At 49.3% G+C, this 15,750-nt stretch overlaps 1 protein-coding gene across 1 annotated transcript in view; it reads right to left on the bottom strand.

Annotated features, from left to right (window-relative positions):
• The window catches only part of LOC138858256 (uncharacterized), a 93,593-nt gene extending 78,773 nt beyond the window's left edge, over positions 1 to 14,820 (bottom strand). The window contains exon 1 of the mRNA XM_070112769.1: positions 14,163 to 14,820. Coding sequence (XP_069968870.1) covers positions 14,163 to 14,427 — 265 coding nt within the window. The 5' untranslated portion in view covers positions 14,428 to 14,820. The remainder of the gene's footprint in view (positions 1 to 14,162) is intronic.
• Positions 14,821 to 15,750: the final 930 nt, after the last annotated feature.

The raw sequence follows: 15,750 nt of genomic DNA, 5'->3' as shown, positions 1-15,750 counted from the left end.
GCCCATGTACCGAAAACAGCCGGCAACAGGGCTATCTGGTCGCACTCGGATGAAAAACCACTTAATGTAGCACCTTCCCGCTTCTAAGAGGGCGGACATTACTTCCTCCGAACCCTCCAGAACGACGTTAGTTTTACCATCTGGCGCCACCTTCCAGGGGCGACTGACCAACCTAACGTCGGATTTCTTTGCCTCAGGACTTATATTCGTACTGAAGAGTTCTTCCATAAATTCCTCATGGGAGATCTCAGTGTGCTCCTTGCACCACAACCCTTGGCCCCAACTTCCGGTTGACACTGACGTCCAACCCTACCTCCCCGAACTTTGCGTTAGTCGCCACTTTCTCCCTCTCTTATACGGAGGGAATGCGGATGACCGCCCCACCACCCTTTATCGGCCTAACATCATGGATCCTTACGCCGAGTGAGGGACCCACCTCCTTGACCACCTTTTTGATTACTTCCTTGGAGGAAGTTGAAGGCCCCTTACTCCTGACCACAACTGACCAGGTCTCCACCGGCTTCGGCGACATCGGCGCTATTGCTTTCAGCACGGGTGCCGGAGGGGCAGGCGCCGAAGTCGCGGGAGCCACTGTTGGTCTGTTCACTCGCGGTCCCCCACAACCTTAAGGGCATCCACCTGCCCGCGAAGATGCGCGTTCTCCGCGATTATCGACATCAGGAGTGCCTCGTATTTCGAGGCAAGCTCCGTAGACCCTTCATATCGGAATTCTCCATGATCTTCCCCCCAAAACCAAGGCGCTAACCTCAGCTGTTACAGCTTTCATAGCTGCAACATGGGTGATAGCGCCACCCCCAACAACACCCCCCTTATTTGTGTTAAATTCCCCTTTTATACCTTTCCTCTTTTCCTTTTTGCTTCCTCCTGCCTCATTTGCTGCTCCGACTACGTGTTTCGCTGCTCCCGTCTCGCTGGCGCTCTCGCATGACCTCCCCAACGGTGGAGTGCCCAGGCGGGCCTTTCTGCGCGTTGGGGGCTTCTCCACTTCCTCTTCGCCCGCCGATGACGCTGCCGTAATCATTACGATCATTCACTCCTCGCCTTCGTGGTGGAGACATTCTTCTCCGACCGACCGGTACGCTCGCGATCGCGTACCAGCACCACACAAGCACGATAAACCTTGCGATTCAACAAAAGTTTATAATCGGCACTCACAAACGCGTACCTGCACTACAACAATGTTGTCAGTGGCCTTCAGGTTTATTGCGGTCCACACAAAACCGGTGCCCGAACTGTTTGTGGACAATAAGGTCACTGTCCTTTGTTCTACACACACAGAACTTCACACCAGGTAATAACACTGCCTATTGCTTGTAAGCACACACCAGGCAAAAACACTGCCTATTGTCTGTAAGCAATTTTTAAAAGTGCCTAAATTGTCACTGACCTTCGCACCAGGCAATAACACTGCCTATTGTTTGTATTGTCATTGTACACTTGCACCACAGTTTTTTAAAAGCAATTACTCGCGGTAATGCTTTGTTTGTCTCTGGCCTTCGTTTTAACGCGCGCCAGGCAATTGTTTTCTATTTTTCTTTTTAACTGTTTACAGATATTTCACTAACTGTAACTAAATCGTTTCAACTATGCGCGAACAGGTCCGTACATTTCGAATGTCTACAACTGAGTGTAGATAGGGACAACTTTCGTTGTAGATTTACGTGAGTACCTGCCGGCGACGGCCTTACCTCACGGTGTTCACAAACACAACGTATCAATACAATGCGTTGATCAGCGCCCCAAACAATACGAACTTTTTGCAAGTATTATACCAGTGGCAGTGTGTCTGGGTCCACACTACCATCTTGGTGTGATTCGAGGCCGACCTAAAACCTCTTCCGTTTTCGGGTACGGCACGCAGTTATTTGTGTAACTCCTTTTTTCGAACTGAAAATTCAGTTCTTCCAGCATTTAGGTTTAAACCACAGCCACCACGATACTCCCCAAAGGGCCGAACCCAATGAGCAGATTGAACAGAAGTCCAAGGGCTTTCTGATCCCCGTGGTACCGGAAAGTCTCCGGTCAGACTGCGTAGCATAAACTACTGCCAGTTGAGCTCCCCATTACTCAAATGACTGGTGACTTTTGTCGCTTGAACTTCAAATGTCTTTTTATTCGCTTTTTTCATTTAAAGTGTTTCTAATATCAGTTCAAGCTGAGTATTATAGCACTATCACTCCACATACTATGCTGATATTACTGTGCAAAGAATATAATAACAGTCATAGTGCATATTGGCTTTTAGTCGCCTTTTACGACAGGCATGCCTTGCCGCGGGCATATTCTATCCCCTGGCCGCAGGGGTCGTAGATAGGGACAACGTCCAGAGTGTTTAACATGAGTACCTGCCGTCGACGGCCTTACCTCACGGTGCTCAAAAGCACGGCGTATCAATACAATGCGTTGATCAGCGCCCCGAAAATGCCAGGCATTTTTCAGTACCGATTGGTAGTGTGGAATGGACACAATACACACCTTGGTGGGGTTCGAGGCCTATCTAACACCTCTGCCGTACTTTGGGTCCGACACCCGGTTGCAGTGCAACTCCACATTGAGTGATCAAAACACTCTTCCCGCATTTGGGTATCAACCACAACCACCACGATACTCCCCGAAGGGCCAGTCCGCATGAGCAGGTTGGAGCGAACTCCAAGGGCCCCTGCTCCCCGTGATACCAGAATTAAGTCTCCGGTCAGACCTCGTAGCCGAAGCTACTACCAGTTGAGCTTCCATACTGCTCTGTACTGGTGACCAGGGATTAAATCCCTACCCCTCATCTTTCACCCTTAATCTAACACCTATTTTCAGCTAATTGTCTCCGCCGCCTAAACAATTCACGCGCAAACCTATCAAACGACCCTAACTGTTCGGTATTTGGACTGGTGAAGATCACACCGCTGACGTCTAATCGTCCATTAGTCCAACTAATCCTCATTCCCTCAGGGTTCCTAATGTCCGAGTACATCGGGCAGTGCGCAATAACATGCGCCCAATCTTCAACACGCGCCCCACACATACACTCCGGCGTGTCAGAAAGGCGCCTCTGATGCAGAAATGCGTTCAGAGGACCATGTCCCGTAAGCAGAAAACCCAGGCTCAGACAGAATCGGAAGTCTGGGTTTTCTTCTACAAACCTAACGTCCCGGATGTACTCATAGGTCACCCTACCGTTAGGGCTATTGTCCCAACGGTCTTGCCACCTTATCTTAACCCAGTCCTCTAGAAGTCTCTTGCTTCCTAGATATCCTTCCCTCTCCACGTCAAGGTCGGAAATCAGATTATTCTGAAGCAAGGACACACCCAAGCCTCTTCTTAACCTGAATGTGACAGCACGCTGTATAACAATCAGGTCAAGAGGTGGCACACCTAGCAATACCTGCATCGCATCAGTTGAGACGGTGCGACACACTGGCAAACAGGCTAGCATCATACAGCGCTGAGCGGAGAGTAGTTTTTGGCGACCCAAGACCGTCGTGGCTGATTCCCACCATACAGCAGCTCCATAAGTGGCACAGGCCACAAATAAGCCACGATATATGGTACAAACCGCACGACGTCCGAGGCCCCAATCACTCCGTAAAACGCGCCTGACCTTGCCGACAATCGCCAGCAGTCTTTCTTTTACGCTCACCAAGTGTGGAGTGAAACACATCCTTTCCCTCATGGTCAACCCCAAGTATTTGACTTGCGTCACGTACTTGATGCTGGCCCCATTTGCACGGACAATCGGTGGACGAGCCGGCGACAATCTGCCCTTAAGCAGCATTGTAACCGTTTTGTCCATTGATATGTCCACACCAACACCTACACCCCAACTGTGGACAATTTCTAAGAATCGTCCTCCCGCTCGCTCTATTTCGGACCTTGAGTGACCTTCAACTAAAAGAAGAAGGTCGTCCGCGTACGCACAACATTTGCATACTGGTTCAAGTTGTCCAAGCAGAGAGTCCATCATAAGGTTCCAAATATATGGACCACAGATGGATCCCTGCGGGCAGCCCCGAGCCACCCCAATCTCAACACTCCCATTCATTCCTACGATTGAGGCTTTTCTGTCCGAAAAGTAGCTGCGCCAGAGAGTAACTTCCGGGCAGCCGAGCTCCTCCAATCGTTCAATCACCCTATCCCAGATTAGGTAGTCAAACGCTCCCTTAAAGTCAACAAATATGCCAAGGACATATTCGTTGACGTTCTCCCTAACGGCACTCTGGACATACATCCAAGCATCCTCTATACTGCGTCCTTTCCTGAAACCATACTGCCTATCCGACCACGTATCCCGTGTTAGATCCTGAAGTCGTTCCACCATAACTCTCTCCAGTACTTTTCCCAGCACTGGAAGGAGACTGATGCCCCGATAAGAACGAGGATCACTCTTGATCTTATCAGGGGACTTCAGGAGAGGAACGACCCTAGCCCTTTTCCACTCCCGTGGAAAATATCCCTCCCACACGCACTTATTGTAAATGGCCTCCAAGTATTCCGGAATGAACTTCCACATGCTTTTACACATCTCTCCGTTCAAACCATCAAAACCTGGGGATCTTTTATACCTGACCAGGCCAAAGGCGTATCCCAGCTCCCCATCATCTAGTGGAGGAACAGGTACCTCATACGTTTGAGATACCCGAGCCTCCGCCCTAGGAAAGAACGCTCCTAGCAGAACCCCAGCACAGTCTCTCCACGTTGATAACACAGTATCACCAACGCGGAGAGAGGTGATATCCTCCCTCTTACGACCCCTACAGATCTTGTGGACCTGACCCCATGGATCGTTCATATTTTCCCCTACAAAATTCCTCCACTCCTGCTCTTTAATTTTGATCATTATATCCTTGTATTCCCTAACCGCACAACTAAATTCATGCCTAATCTGGGACAGCCTATCAGAGTTTGACTGTCTAGCGCGTTGAAACTTTCGTCTCAATCGCCGGACAGCTCTCCTCTTCATAGTTAGCTCTTTCGTCCACCAGTTAAGTTTTCTAACTCTGAAGCTTTCGAACTTTCCGAGAACACTGTTGTTCACTTCCCACACTACATCATATAGCCGAGAAATTTGCTCGTCCACCCCAAAGCCTTCAAACTCACTAAGCGGTATTTCTAATACCGCTTCCCTGGCAGATCGTCCATATTGGTTCCAGTCGATACCAGAGGTACGCCATCGCCGCAATGGACTCTCATACGCCGAGGGAGGAGATTTAGGAGTAACCATAATTTGAATCAAGTTATGGTTACTCAATCCCCACCCTCCCCTAATCTCCCACCTAACGTTAAAGGTCCTATTTGCTGCCTCATTGACGAAGGACACATCGATGTCGATCACACCCCCAGGCCCATCAAACGTATACCACTCGCTTGGCTCGTTTAATATGTAAAGACTATTTGCCTCCACCCATTCGCTTAATACCTCGCCTCTAGTGTGGCTTTGATATCCTGACGAATGTCGGGATACCTTACTAAACCACATAGAGGACGAGGCATTCGCATCCATTCTTAGGATAAGCGAGCTACTACTGGCAAGTAGCAGTAGCTTATCCATGTACAGCAGGTAAGGCTCTAGAGGTTCGCTGTATTTGCAATAAACACTAGCGACTACCAATCTACCGAACTCCCCCTCTATGGATACACAAACACCCAGCTGTAACGAATCCAGAACTACGCAGTCGCAGCTCGGATTATTCACAACTATTGCGGCATTTCTCCTAAGGTCTGTGAAGACCCTAAATCCTCCAGGGAGACCCCGAACCACACCATTAGTGGCGTAGGGCTCCTGGAGTAATGCGATGCCGCACGCACCCTCTAGCATACAACCCCCTAACTCGCACATTACGGCATAACAACCCTGACAATTTAGCTGTAAAATCGTCCCCATTAATGTCTCGAAAGGACACGCTCTACTATGCCACAGTAGACTGGACAAGCAGCTGACATCATAAGATGCCCAGCTGGTCTACCCTTAAATGCACAGTTGCGACAATGTGGTGCATTGACGCAACTAGCAGCTCTGTGGCCTTCCTGACCACACCTACGGCAGACATCGGACTTGGCCTTACATTGCGCCACTCGATGGTCAAAGCCCATGCACCGAAAACAGCCGGCAACAGGGCTGTCTGGTCGCACTCGGAAGGAAAACCACTTAATGTAGCACCTTCCCGCTTCTAAAAGGGCGGACATTACTTCCTCCGAACCCTCCAGAACGACGTTAGTTTTACCATCTGGCGCCACCTTCCAGGGGCGACTGACCAACCTAACGTCGGATTTCTTTGCCTCAGGACTTAAATTCGTACTGAAGAGTTCTTCCATGAATTCTTCATGGGAGATCTCGATGTGTACTCCTTGCACCACAACCCTTGGCCCCAACTTCCGGTTGACACTGACGTCCAACCCTACCTCCCCGAATTTTGCGTTAGTCGCCACTTTCTCCTTCTCTAAAACGGAGGGAGTGCGGATGACCGCCCCACCACCCTTTATCGGCCTTACATCATGGATCCTTACGCCGAGTGAAGGACCCACCTCCTTGACCACCTTTTTGATTACTTCCTTAGAGGAAGTTGCAGGCCCCTTACTCCTGACCACAACTGACCAGGTCTCCACCGGCTTCGGCGACATCGGCGCTATTGCCTTCAGCACTGGTGCCGGAGGGGCAGGCGCCGAAGTCGCGGGAGTCACCATTGGTTTGGTCGGACACGATCCCCCACAACCTCCCGTAAGGGCATCCACCTGCCCGCGAAGATGAGCGTTCTCCGCAATTATGGTCATCAGGAGTGCCTCGTACTTCGAGACAAGCTCCATAAGACCCCTCATCTCGGAAACCTCTATATTTTCCCCCCCGAAAACCAAAGCGCTAACCTCGGCTGTTACAGCTTTCATAGCTGCAACATGGGTGATAGCGCCACCCCCAACAACACCCCCCTTATTCGCAATACGCTCCCCTTTTTTACCTTTCGTCTTTTCTCCTTCACGCTTTTTGCCTCCTCCTGCCTCCTTCGCTGCTCCGGCTATGGGTTTCGACGCTCCCGTCTCGCTGGCGCTCTCGCACGACCTCCCCAACGGTGGAGTGCCCAGGCGAGCCTTTCTGCGCGGTGGGGGCTTCTCGACTTCCTTTTCGCCCGCCGAACGCTGCCGTAATCATATCGGTTTCCGACTCCTCGCTCTCGGCGGGTGCCTTTGCTCCTGCTTCGTGGTGGAGACATTTTTCTCCTACCCCCCCACTACAACAATATTCTCAGTGGCCTTCAGGTTTCTTGCGGTCTACACAAAACCGGTGCCCGAACTGTTTGTGGACAATGCGGTCACTGTCTTTTGTTCTACACACACAAAACTTCACGCCAGGCAATAACACTGCCTATTGTTTGTAGCACACACCAGGCAAAAACACTGCCTATTGTTTGTAGCACACACCAGGCAAAAACACTGCCTATTGTTTTTAAGCAAACTTAAACGTGCCTAAATTGTCACTGGCCTTCGCACCAGGCAATAACACTGTCTATTGTTAGTTTTGTCACTGTACACTTGCACTACAATTTTTCAAGCAATTACCCGCGGTAATGCTTTATGTGTCTCTGGCCTTCGATTTAATTCGCGCCAGGCAATTGTATGTTTTCTGTTAACAGAAAAAATTCACTGTTTTCAACTGTCACTAAATTGTTTTATCAATGCGTGAACACGACCGTTCACTACGAGTGTCTACAACAGAGTGAGTAGATAGGGACAACTTTCGTTGTAGATTTACGTGAGTACCTGCCGGCGACGGCCTTACCTCACGGTGTTCAAAACACAACGGATCAATACAATGCGTTGATCAGCGCCCCAAACAATACGAGCTTATGCAAGTATTTATTTGGATACCAGTGGCAGTGTGTCTGGGTCCACACTACCATCTTGGTATGATTCGAGGCCGACCTAAAACCTCTTCCGTTTTCGGGTACGGCACCCAGTTACTTGTGTAACTTCTTTTTTCGAACTGAAAATTCAGTTCTTCCAGCATTTAGGTTTCAACCACAGCCACCACGATACTCCCCAAAGGGCCGAACCCAATGAGCAGATTGAACAGAAGTCCAAGGGCTTTCTGCTCCCCGTGGTACCGGAAAGTCTCCGGTCAGACTGCGTAGCCTAAACTACTGCCAGTTGAGCAACCCATTACTCAAATGACTGGTGACATTTGTCGCTTGAACTTCAAATGTCTTTTTATTAGCTTTTTTCATTTAAAGTGTTTCTAATATCAGTTCAAGCTGAGTATTATAGCACTATCACTCCATATACTATGCTGATATTACTGGGCAAAGAATATAATAACAGTCATAGTGCATATTGGCTTTTAGTCGCCTTTTACGACAGGCATGCCTTGCCGCGGGCATATTCTATCCCCTGCCCGCAGGGGTTGTAGATAGGGACAACTTTCGTTGTAGATTTACGTGAGTACCTGCCGGCGACGGCCTTACCTCACGGTGTTCAAAACACAACGGATCAATACAATGCGTTGATCAGCGCTCCAAACAATACGAGCTTATGCAAGTATTTATTTGGATACCAGTGGCAGTGTGTCTGGGTCCACACTACCATCTTGGTATGATTCGAGGCCGACCTAAAACCTCTTCCGTTTTCGGGTACGACACCCAGTTACTTGTGTAACTTCTTTTTTCGAACTGAAAATTCAGTTCTTCCAGCATTTAGGTTTAAACCACAGCCACCACGATACTCCCCAAAGGGCCGAACCCAATGAGCAGATTGAACAGAAGTCCAAGGGCTTTCTGCTCCCCGTGGTACCGGAAAGTCTCCGGTCAGACTGTGTAGCCTAAACTACTGCCAGTTGAGCTACCCATTACTCAAATGACTGGTGACATTTGTCGCTTGAACTTCAAATGTCTTTTTATTCGCTTTTTCATTTAAAGTGTTTCTAATATCAGTTCAAGCTGAGTATTATAGCACTATCACTCCATATACTATGCTGATATTACTGGGCAAAGAATATAATAACAGTCATAGTGCATATTGGCTTTTAGTCGCCTTTTACGACAGGCATGCCTTGCCGCGGGCGTATTCTATCCCCTGCCCGCAGGGGTTGTAGATAGGGACAACTTTCGTTGTAGATTTACGTGAGTACCTGCCGGCGACGGCCTTACCTCACGGTGTTCAAAACACAACGGATCAATACAATGCGTTGATCAGCGCCCCAAACAAAACGAGCTTATGCAAGTATTTATTTGGATACCAGTGGCAGTGTGTCTGGGTCCACACTACCATCTTGGTATGATTCGAGGCCGACCTAAAACCTCTTCCGTTTTCGGGTACGGCACCCAGTTACTTGTGTAACTTCTTTTTTCGAACTGAAAATTCAGTTCTTCCAGCATTTAGGTTTAAACCACAGCCACCACGATACTCCCCAAAGGGCCGAACCCAATGAGCAGATTGAACAGAAGTCCAAGGGCTTTCTGCTCCCCGTGGTACCGGAAAGTCTCCGGTCAGACTGCGTAGCCTAAACTACTGCCAGTTGAGCTCCCCATTACTCAAATGACTGGTGACATTTGTCGCTTGAACTTCAAATGTCTTTTTATTCGCTTTTTCATTTAAAGTGTTTCTAATATCAGTTCAAGCTGAGTATTATAGCACTATCACTCCATATACTATGCTGATATTACTGGGCAAAGAATATAATAACAGTCATAGTGCATATTGGCTTTTAGTCGCCTTTTACGACAGGCATGCCTTGCCGCGGGCATATTCTATCCCCTGCCCGCAGGGGTCGTAGATAGGGACAGCGTCCGGTGTGTTTTACGTGAGTACCTGCCGTCGACGGCCTTACCTCACGGTGCTCAAAAGCACGGCGTATCAATACAATGCGTTGATCAGCGCCCCGAAAATGCCAGGCATTTTTCAGTACCGATTGGTAGTGTGGAATGGACACACTACACACCTTGGTGAGGTTCGAGGCCTATCTAACACCTCTACCGTACTTTGGGTCCGGCACCCGGTTGCAGTGCAACTCCACATTGAGTGAACAAAACACTCTTCCCGCATTTGGGCATCAACCACAACCACCACGATACTCCCCGAAGGGCCAGTCCGCATGAGCAGGTTGGAGCGAACTCCAAGGGCCCCTGCTCCCCGTGGTACCAGAATTAAGTCTCCGGTCAGACCTCGTAGCCGAAGCTACTACCAGTTGAGCTTCCATACTGCTCTGTACTGGTGACCAGGGATTAAATCCCTACCCCTTATCTTTCACCCTTAATCTAACCCCTATTTTCAGCTAATTGTCTCCGCCGCCTGAACAATTCACGCGCAAACCTATCAAACGACCCTAACTGTTCGGTATTTGGACTAGTGAAGATCACACCGCTGACGTCTAATCGTCCATTAGTCCAACTAATCCCCATTCCTTCAAGGTTCCTAATGTCCAAGTACATCGGGCAGAGCGCAATAACATGCGCCCAATCTTCAACACGCGCCCCACACATACACTCTGGCGTGTCAGAAAGGTGCCTCTGATGCAGAAATGCGTTCAGAGGACCATGTCCAGTAAGCAGAAAGCCCAGGCTCAGACAGAATCGGAAGTCTGGGTTTTCTTCTACAAACCTAACGTCCCGGATGTACCCATAGGTCACCCTACCGTTAGGGCTATTGTCCCAACGGTCTTGCCACCTTATCTTAACCCTGTCCTCTAGAAGTCTCTTGCTTCCTAGATATCCTTCCCTCTCTACGTCAAGGTCGGAAATCAGGTTATTCTGCAGCAAGGACACACTCAAGCCTCTTCTTAACCTGAACGCAACAGCACGCTGTATGACAATCAGGTCAAGAGGGGGTGCACCTAACAAAACTTGCATCGCATCCGTTGAAACGGTGCGACACACTGGCAAACAGGCTAGCATCATACAGCGCTGCACGGAGAGTAGTTTTTGGCGACCGAAGACCGTCGTGGCTAATTCCCACCATACTGCAGCTCCATAAGTGGCACAGGCCACAAATAAGCCACGATATATGGGTCGAACCGCACGACGTCCGAGGCCCCAATCACTCCGTAAAACGCGCCTGACCTTGCCGACAGTCGCCAGCAGTCTTTCTTTCACGCTAACCAAGTGTGGTGTGAAACACATCCTTTCCCTCATGGTCAACCCCAAGTATTTGACTTGCGTCATGTACTTGATGCTGACCCCATTTACACGGACAATCGGTGGACGAGCCGGCGACAATCTGCCCTTAAGCAGCATTGTAACCGTTTTGTCCATTGATATGTCCACACCAACACCTACACCCCAGCTGTGGACAATTTCTAAGAATCGTCCTCCCGCTCGCTCTATTTCGGACCTTGAGTGACCTTCAACTAAAAGAAGAAGGTCGTCCGCGTACGCACAACATTTGCATACTGGTTCAAGTTGTCCAAGCAGAGAGTCCATCATAAGGTTCCAAATATATGGACCACAGATGGATCCCTGTGGGCAGCCCCGAGCCACCCCAATCTCAACACTCGCATTCATTCCTACGATTGAGGCTTTTCTGTCCGAAAAGTAGCTGCGCCAGAGAGTAACTTCCGGGCAGCCGAGCTCCTCCAATCGTTCAATCACCCTATCCCAGATTAGGTAGTCAAACGCTCCCTTAAAGTCAACAAATATGCCAAGGACATATTCGTTGACGTTCTCCCTAACGGCACTCTGGACATACATCCAAGCATCCTCTACACTGCGTCCTTTCCTGAAACCATACTGCCTATCCGACCACATATCCCGTTCAAACCATCAAAACCTGGGGATCTTTTACACCTGACCAGGCCAAAGGCGTATCCCAGCTCCCCTTCATCTAGTGGAGGAACAGGTACCTCACACGTTTGAGATACCCGAGCCTCCACCCTAGGAAAGAACGCTCCTAGCAGAACCCCAGCACAGTCTCTCCACGTTGATAATACAGTATCACCAACGCGGAGAGAGATGATATCCTCCCTCTTACGACCCCTACAGATCTTGTAGACCTGACCCCATGGGTCGTTCCTATTTTCCCCTATAAAATTCCTCCATTCCTCTTCCTTGGTTTTGACTAGCATTTGTTTGTAATCCCTCATCACACAACTAAATTCATACCTAATCTGGGACAGCCCATCAGAGTTTGACTGTCTAGCGCGTTGAAACTTTCGTCTCAATCGCCGGACAGCTCTCCTCTTCATCGTTAGCTCTTTCGTCCACCACTTAAGTTTTCTCACTCTGAAGCTTTCGAACTTTCCGAGAACACTGTTGTTCACTTCCCACACTACATCGTATAGCCGAGAAATTTGCTCGTCCACCCCAAAGTCTTCAAACTCACTAAGCGGTATTTCTAATACCGCTTCCCTGACAGATCGTCCATATTGGTTCCAGTCGATACCAGAGGTACGCCATCGCCGCAATGGACTCTCATACGCCGAGGGAGGAGATTTAGGAGTAACCATAATTTGAATCAAGTTATGGTCACTCAATCCCCACCCTCCCCTAATCTCCCACCTAACGTTAAAGGTCCTATTTGCTGCCTCATTGATGAAGGACACATCGATGTCGCTCACACCCCCAGGCCCATCAAACGTATACCACTCGCTTGGCTCGTTTAATATGTAAAGACTATTTGCCTCCACCCATTCGCTTAATACCTCGCCTCTAGTGTGGCTTTGATATCCTGACGAATGTCGGGATACCTTACTAAACCACATAGAGGACGAGGCATTCGCATCCATTCCTAGGATAAGCGAGCTACTACTGGCAAGTAGCAGTAGCTTATCCATGTACAGCAGGTAAGGCTCTAGAGGTTCGCTGTATTTGCAATAAACACTAGCGACTACCAATCTACCGAACTCCCCCTCTATGGATACACAAACACCCAGCTGTGACGAATCCAGAACTACGCAGTCGTAGCTCGGATTATTCACAACTATTGCGGCATTTCTCCTATGGTCTGTGAAGACCCTAAATCCTCCAGGGAGACCCCGAACCACACCATTAGTGGCGTAGGGCTCCTGGAGTAATGCGATGCCGCACCCACCCTCTAGCATACAACCCCCTAACTCGCACATTACGGCATAACAACCCTGACAATTTAGCTGTAAAATCGTCCCCATTAGTGTCTGGAAAGGGCACGCTCTACTATGCCACAGTAGACTGGACAAGCAGCTGACATCATAAGATGCCCAGCTGGTCTACCCTTAAATGCACAGTTGCGACACTGTGGTGCATTGACGCAACTAGCAGCTCTGTGGCCTTCCTGACCACACCTACGGCAGACATCGGACTTGGCCTTACATTGCGCCACTCGATGGTCAAAGCCCATGCACCGAAAACAGCCGGCAACAGGGCTGTCTGGTCGCACTCGGAAGGAAAACCACTTAATGTAGCACCTTCCCGCTTCTAAAAGGGCGGACATTACTTCCTCCGAACCCTCCAGAACGACGTTAGTTTTACCATCTGGCGCCACCTTCCAGGGGCGACTGACCAACCTAACGTCGGATTTCTTTGCCTCCGGACTTAAATTCGTACTGAACAGTTCTTCCATGAATTCCTCATGGGAGATCTCGGTGTGTACTCCTTGCACCACAACCCTTGGCCCCAACTTCCGGTTGACACTGACGTCCAACCCTACCTCCCCGAATTTTGCGTTAGTCGCCACTTTCTCCCTCTCTAATACGGAGGGAGTGCGGATGACCGCCCCACCACCCTTTATCGGCCTAACATCATGGATCCTTACGCCGAGTGAAGGACCCACCTCCTTGACCACCTTTTTGATTACTTCCTTAGAGGAAGTTGCAGGCCCCTTACTCCTGACCACAACTGACCAGGTCTCCACCGGCTTCGGCGACATCGGCGCTATTGCCTTCAGCACGGGTGCTGGAGGGGCAGGCGCCGAAGTCGCGGGAGCCACCATTGGTTTGGTCGGACGCGATCCCCCACACCCTCCCGTAAGGGCATCCACCTGCCCGCGAAGATGAGCGTTCTCCGCAATTATGATCATCAGGAGTGCCTCGTACTTCGAGGCAAGCTCCATAAGACCCTTCATCTCGGAAACCTCTATATTTTTCCCCCCGAAAACCAACGCGCTAACCTCCGCTGTTACAGCTTTCATAGCTGCAACATGGGTGATAGCGCCACCCCCAACAACACCCCCCTTATTTGAAATACGCTCCCCTTTTATACCTTTCTTCTTTTCTCGTTTTTCTCCTTCACTCTTTTTGCCTCCGCCTGCCTCCTTCGCTGCTCCGGCTACGGGTTTCGACGCTCCCGTCTCGCTGGCGCTCTCGCACGACCTCCCCAACGGTGGAGTGGCCAGGCGAGCCTTTCTGCGCGGTGGGGGCTTCTCCACTTCCTCTTCACTCGCCGATGACGCTGCCGTAATCATTACGACTTCCGAGTCATCGCTTTCGGCGGGTGCCTTCGCTCCTCGCCTTCGTGGTGGAGACATTTTTCTCCTACCCTCGCGATCGCGTACCTACTACACAAGTACGTAACTCGCGATCCGTCAAAGTTCGAATTCGGCACTCACGAACGCGTACCTGCACTACAACAATATTGTCAGTGGCCTTCAGGTTTCTTGCGGTCCACACAAAACCGGTGCCCGAACTGTTTGTAGACAATGCGGTCACTGTCTTTTGTTTTACACACACAAAACTTCACGCAGGCAATAACACTGCCTATTGTTTGTAGCACACACCAGGCAAAAACACTGCCTATTGTTTGTAGCACACACCAGGCAAAAAACACTGCCTATTGTTTTTAAGCAAACTTAAACGTGCCTAAATTGTCACTGGCCTTCGCACCAGGCAATAACACTGTCTATTGTTAGTTTTGTCACTGTACACTTGCACTACAATTTTTAAAGCAATTACCCGCGGTAATGCTTTATGTGTCTCTGGCCTGCGATTTAATTCGCGCCAGGCAATTGTATGTTTTCTGTTAACAGAAAAAATTCACTGTTTTCAACTGTCACTAAATTGTTTTATCAATGCGCGAACACGACCGTTCACTACGAGTGTCTACAACAGAGTGAGTGAGTAGATAGGGACAGAGGGAATTTCGTTAATCCATTCATGCGCGTCACCAATTAGATGACGAGGCATTTGGCTACTTTAAGCGAGTCATAGTTATGCCCGCCGTTTACGCACGCTTATTTGGATTTCTTCACTTTGACGTTCAGATCACTGCGCAGAAATTACATTGTGTCAACACCCGTTAGGGCCATCACAATGCTTTGTTTTAATTAGACAGCCGGATTCCCCAAGTCCGTGCTAGTTCTAAATTGAGATGAGTATAAGAGGACCACCATTCGCAAGTAGTAGTACCTTATCCATGTAACTCAGATAGGGTTCTAGGGGCTCACCAAATTAGTGTTATTAGTTAGGCGAGTGTATGACCGGGGGGAGGTGCGGCATTGCTTTACTCCAGGAGCCCTACGCAACTAATGGTGTGGTTCGGGGACTTCCTGGTAGTTTCTGTACCTTAGGGCTAATGCTGGAATTGTTGTGAGTGATCCCAACTACGATTGCGTGACGCCGAAGTTGAGACGTGATCGGTTGTGGTCAGGAGTAAAGGACCTGCAACTTTCTCTAAGTTTATAAATGGAGGAGAAAATATCAGCTGTCGTTTTCATAAACCTAACATCCTTCAAAATTCCAGAATAATGAATAGTGGCTTCTGTTATCGGCGACATATTTATATCTCATAAAACTTGCAGTCTAGGGTGATTATTTTCATTTCAAGTGCCCATCGAGATCCATTAAGTTTCACT

Source organism: Bactrocera oleae, chromosome Y (genome assembly GCF_042242935.1).
Source record: "Bactrocera oleae isolate idBacOlea1 chromosome Y, idBacOlea1, whole genome shotgun sequence".
NCBI classification, from domain to species: domain Eukaryota; kingdom Metazoa; phylum Arthropoda; class Insecta; order Diptera; family Tephritidae; genus Bactrocera; species Bactrocera oleae.
This window is presented reverse-complemented; position numbering and strand designations above follow the sequence as displayed.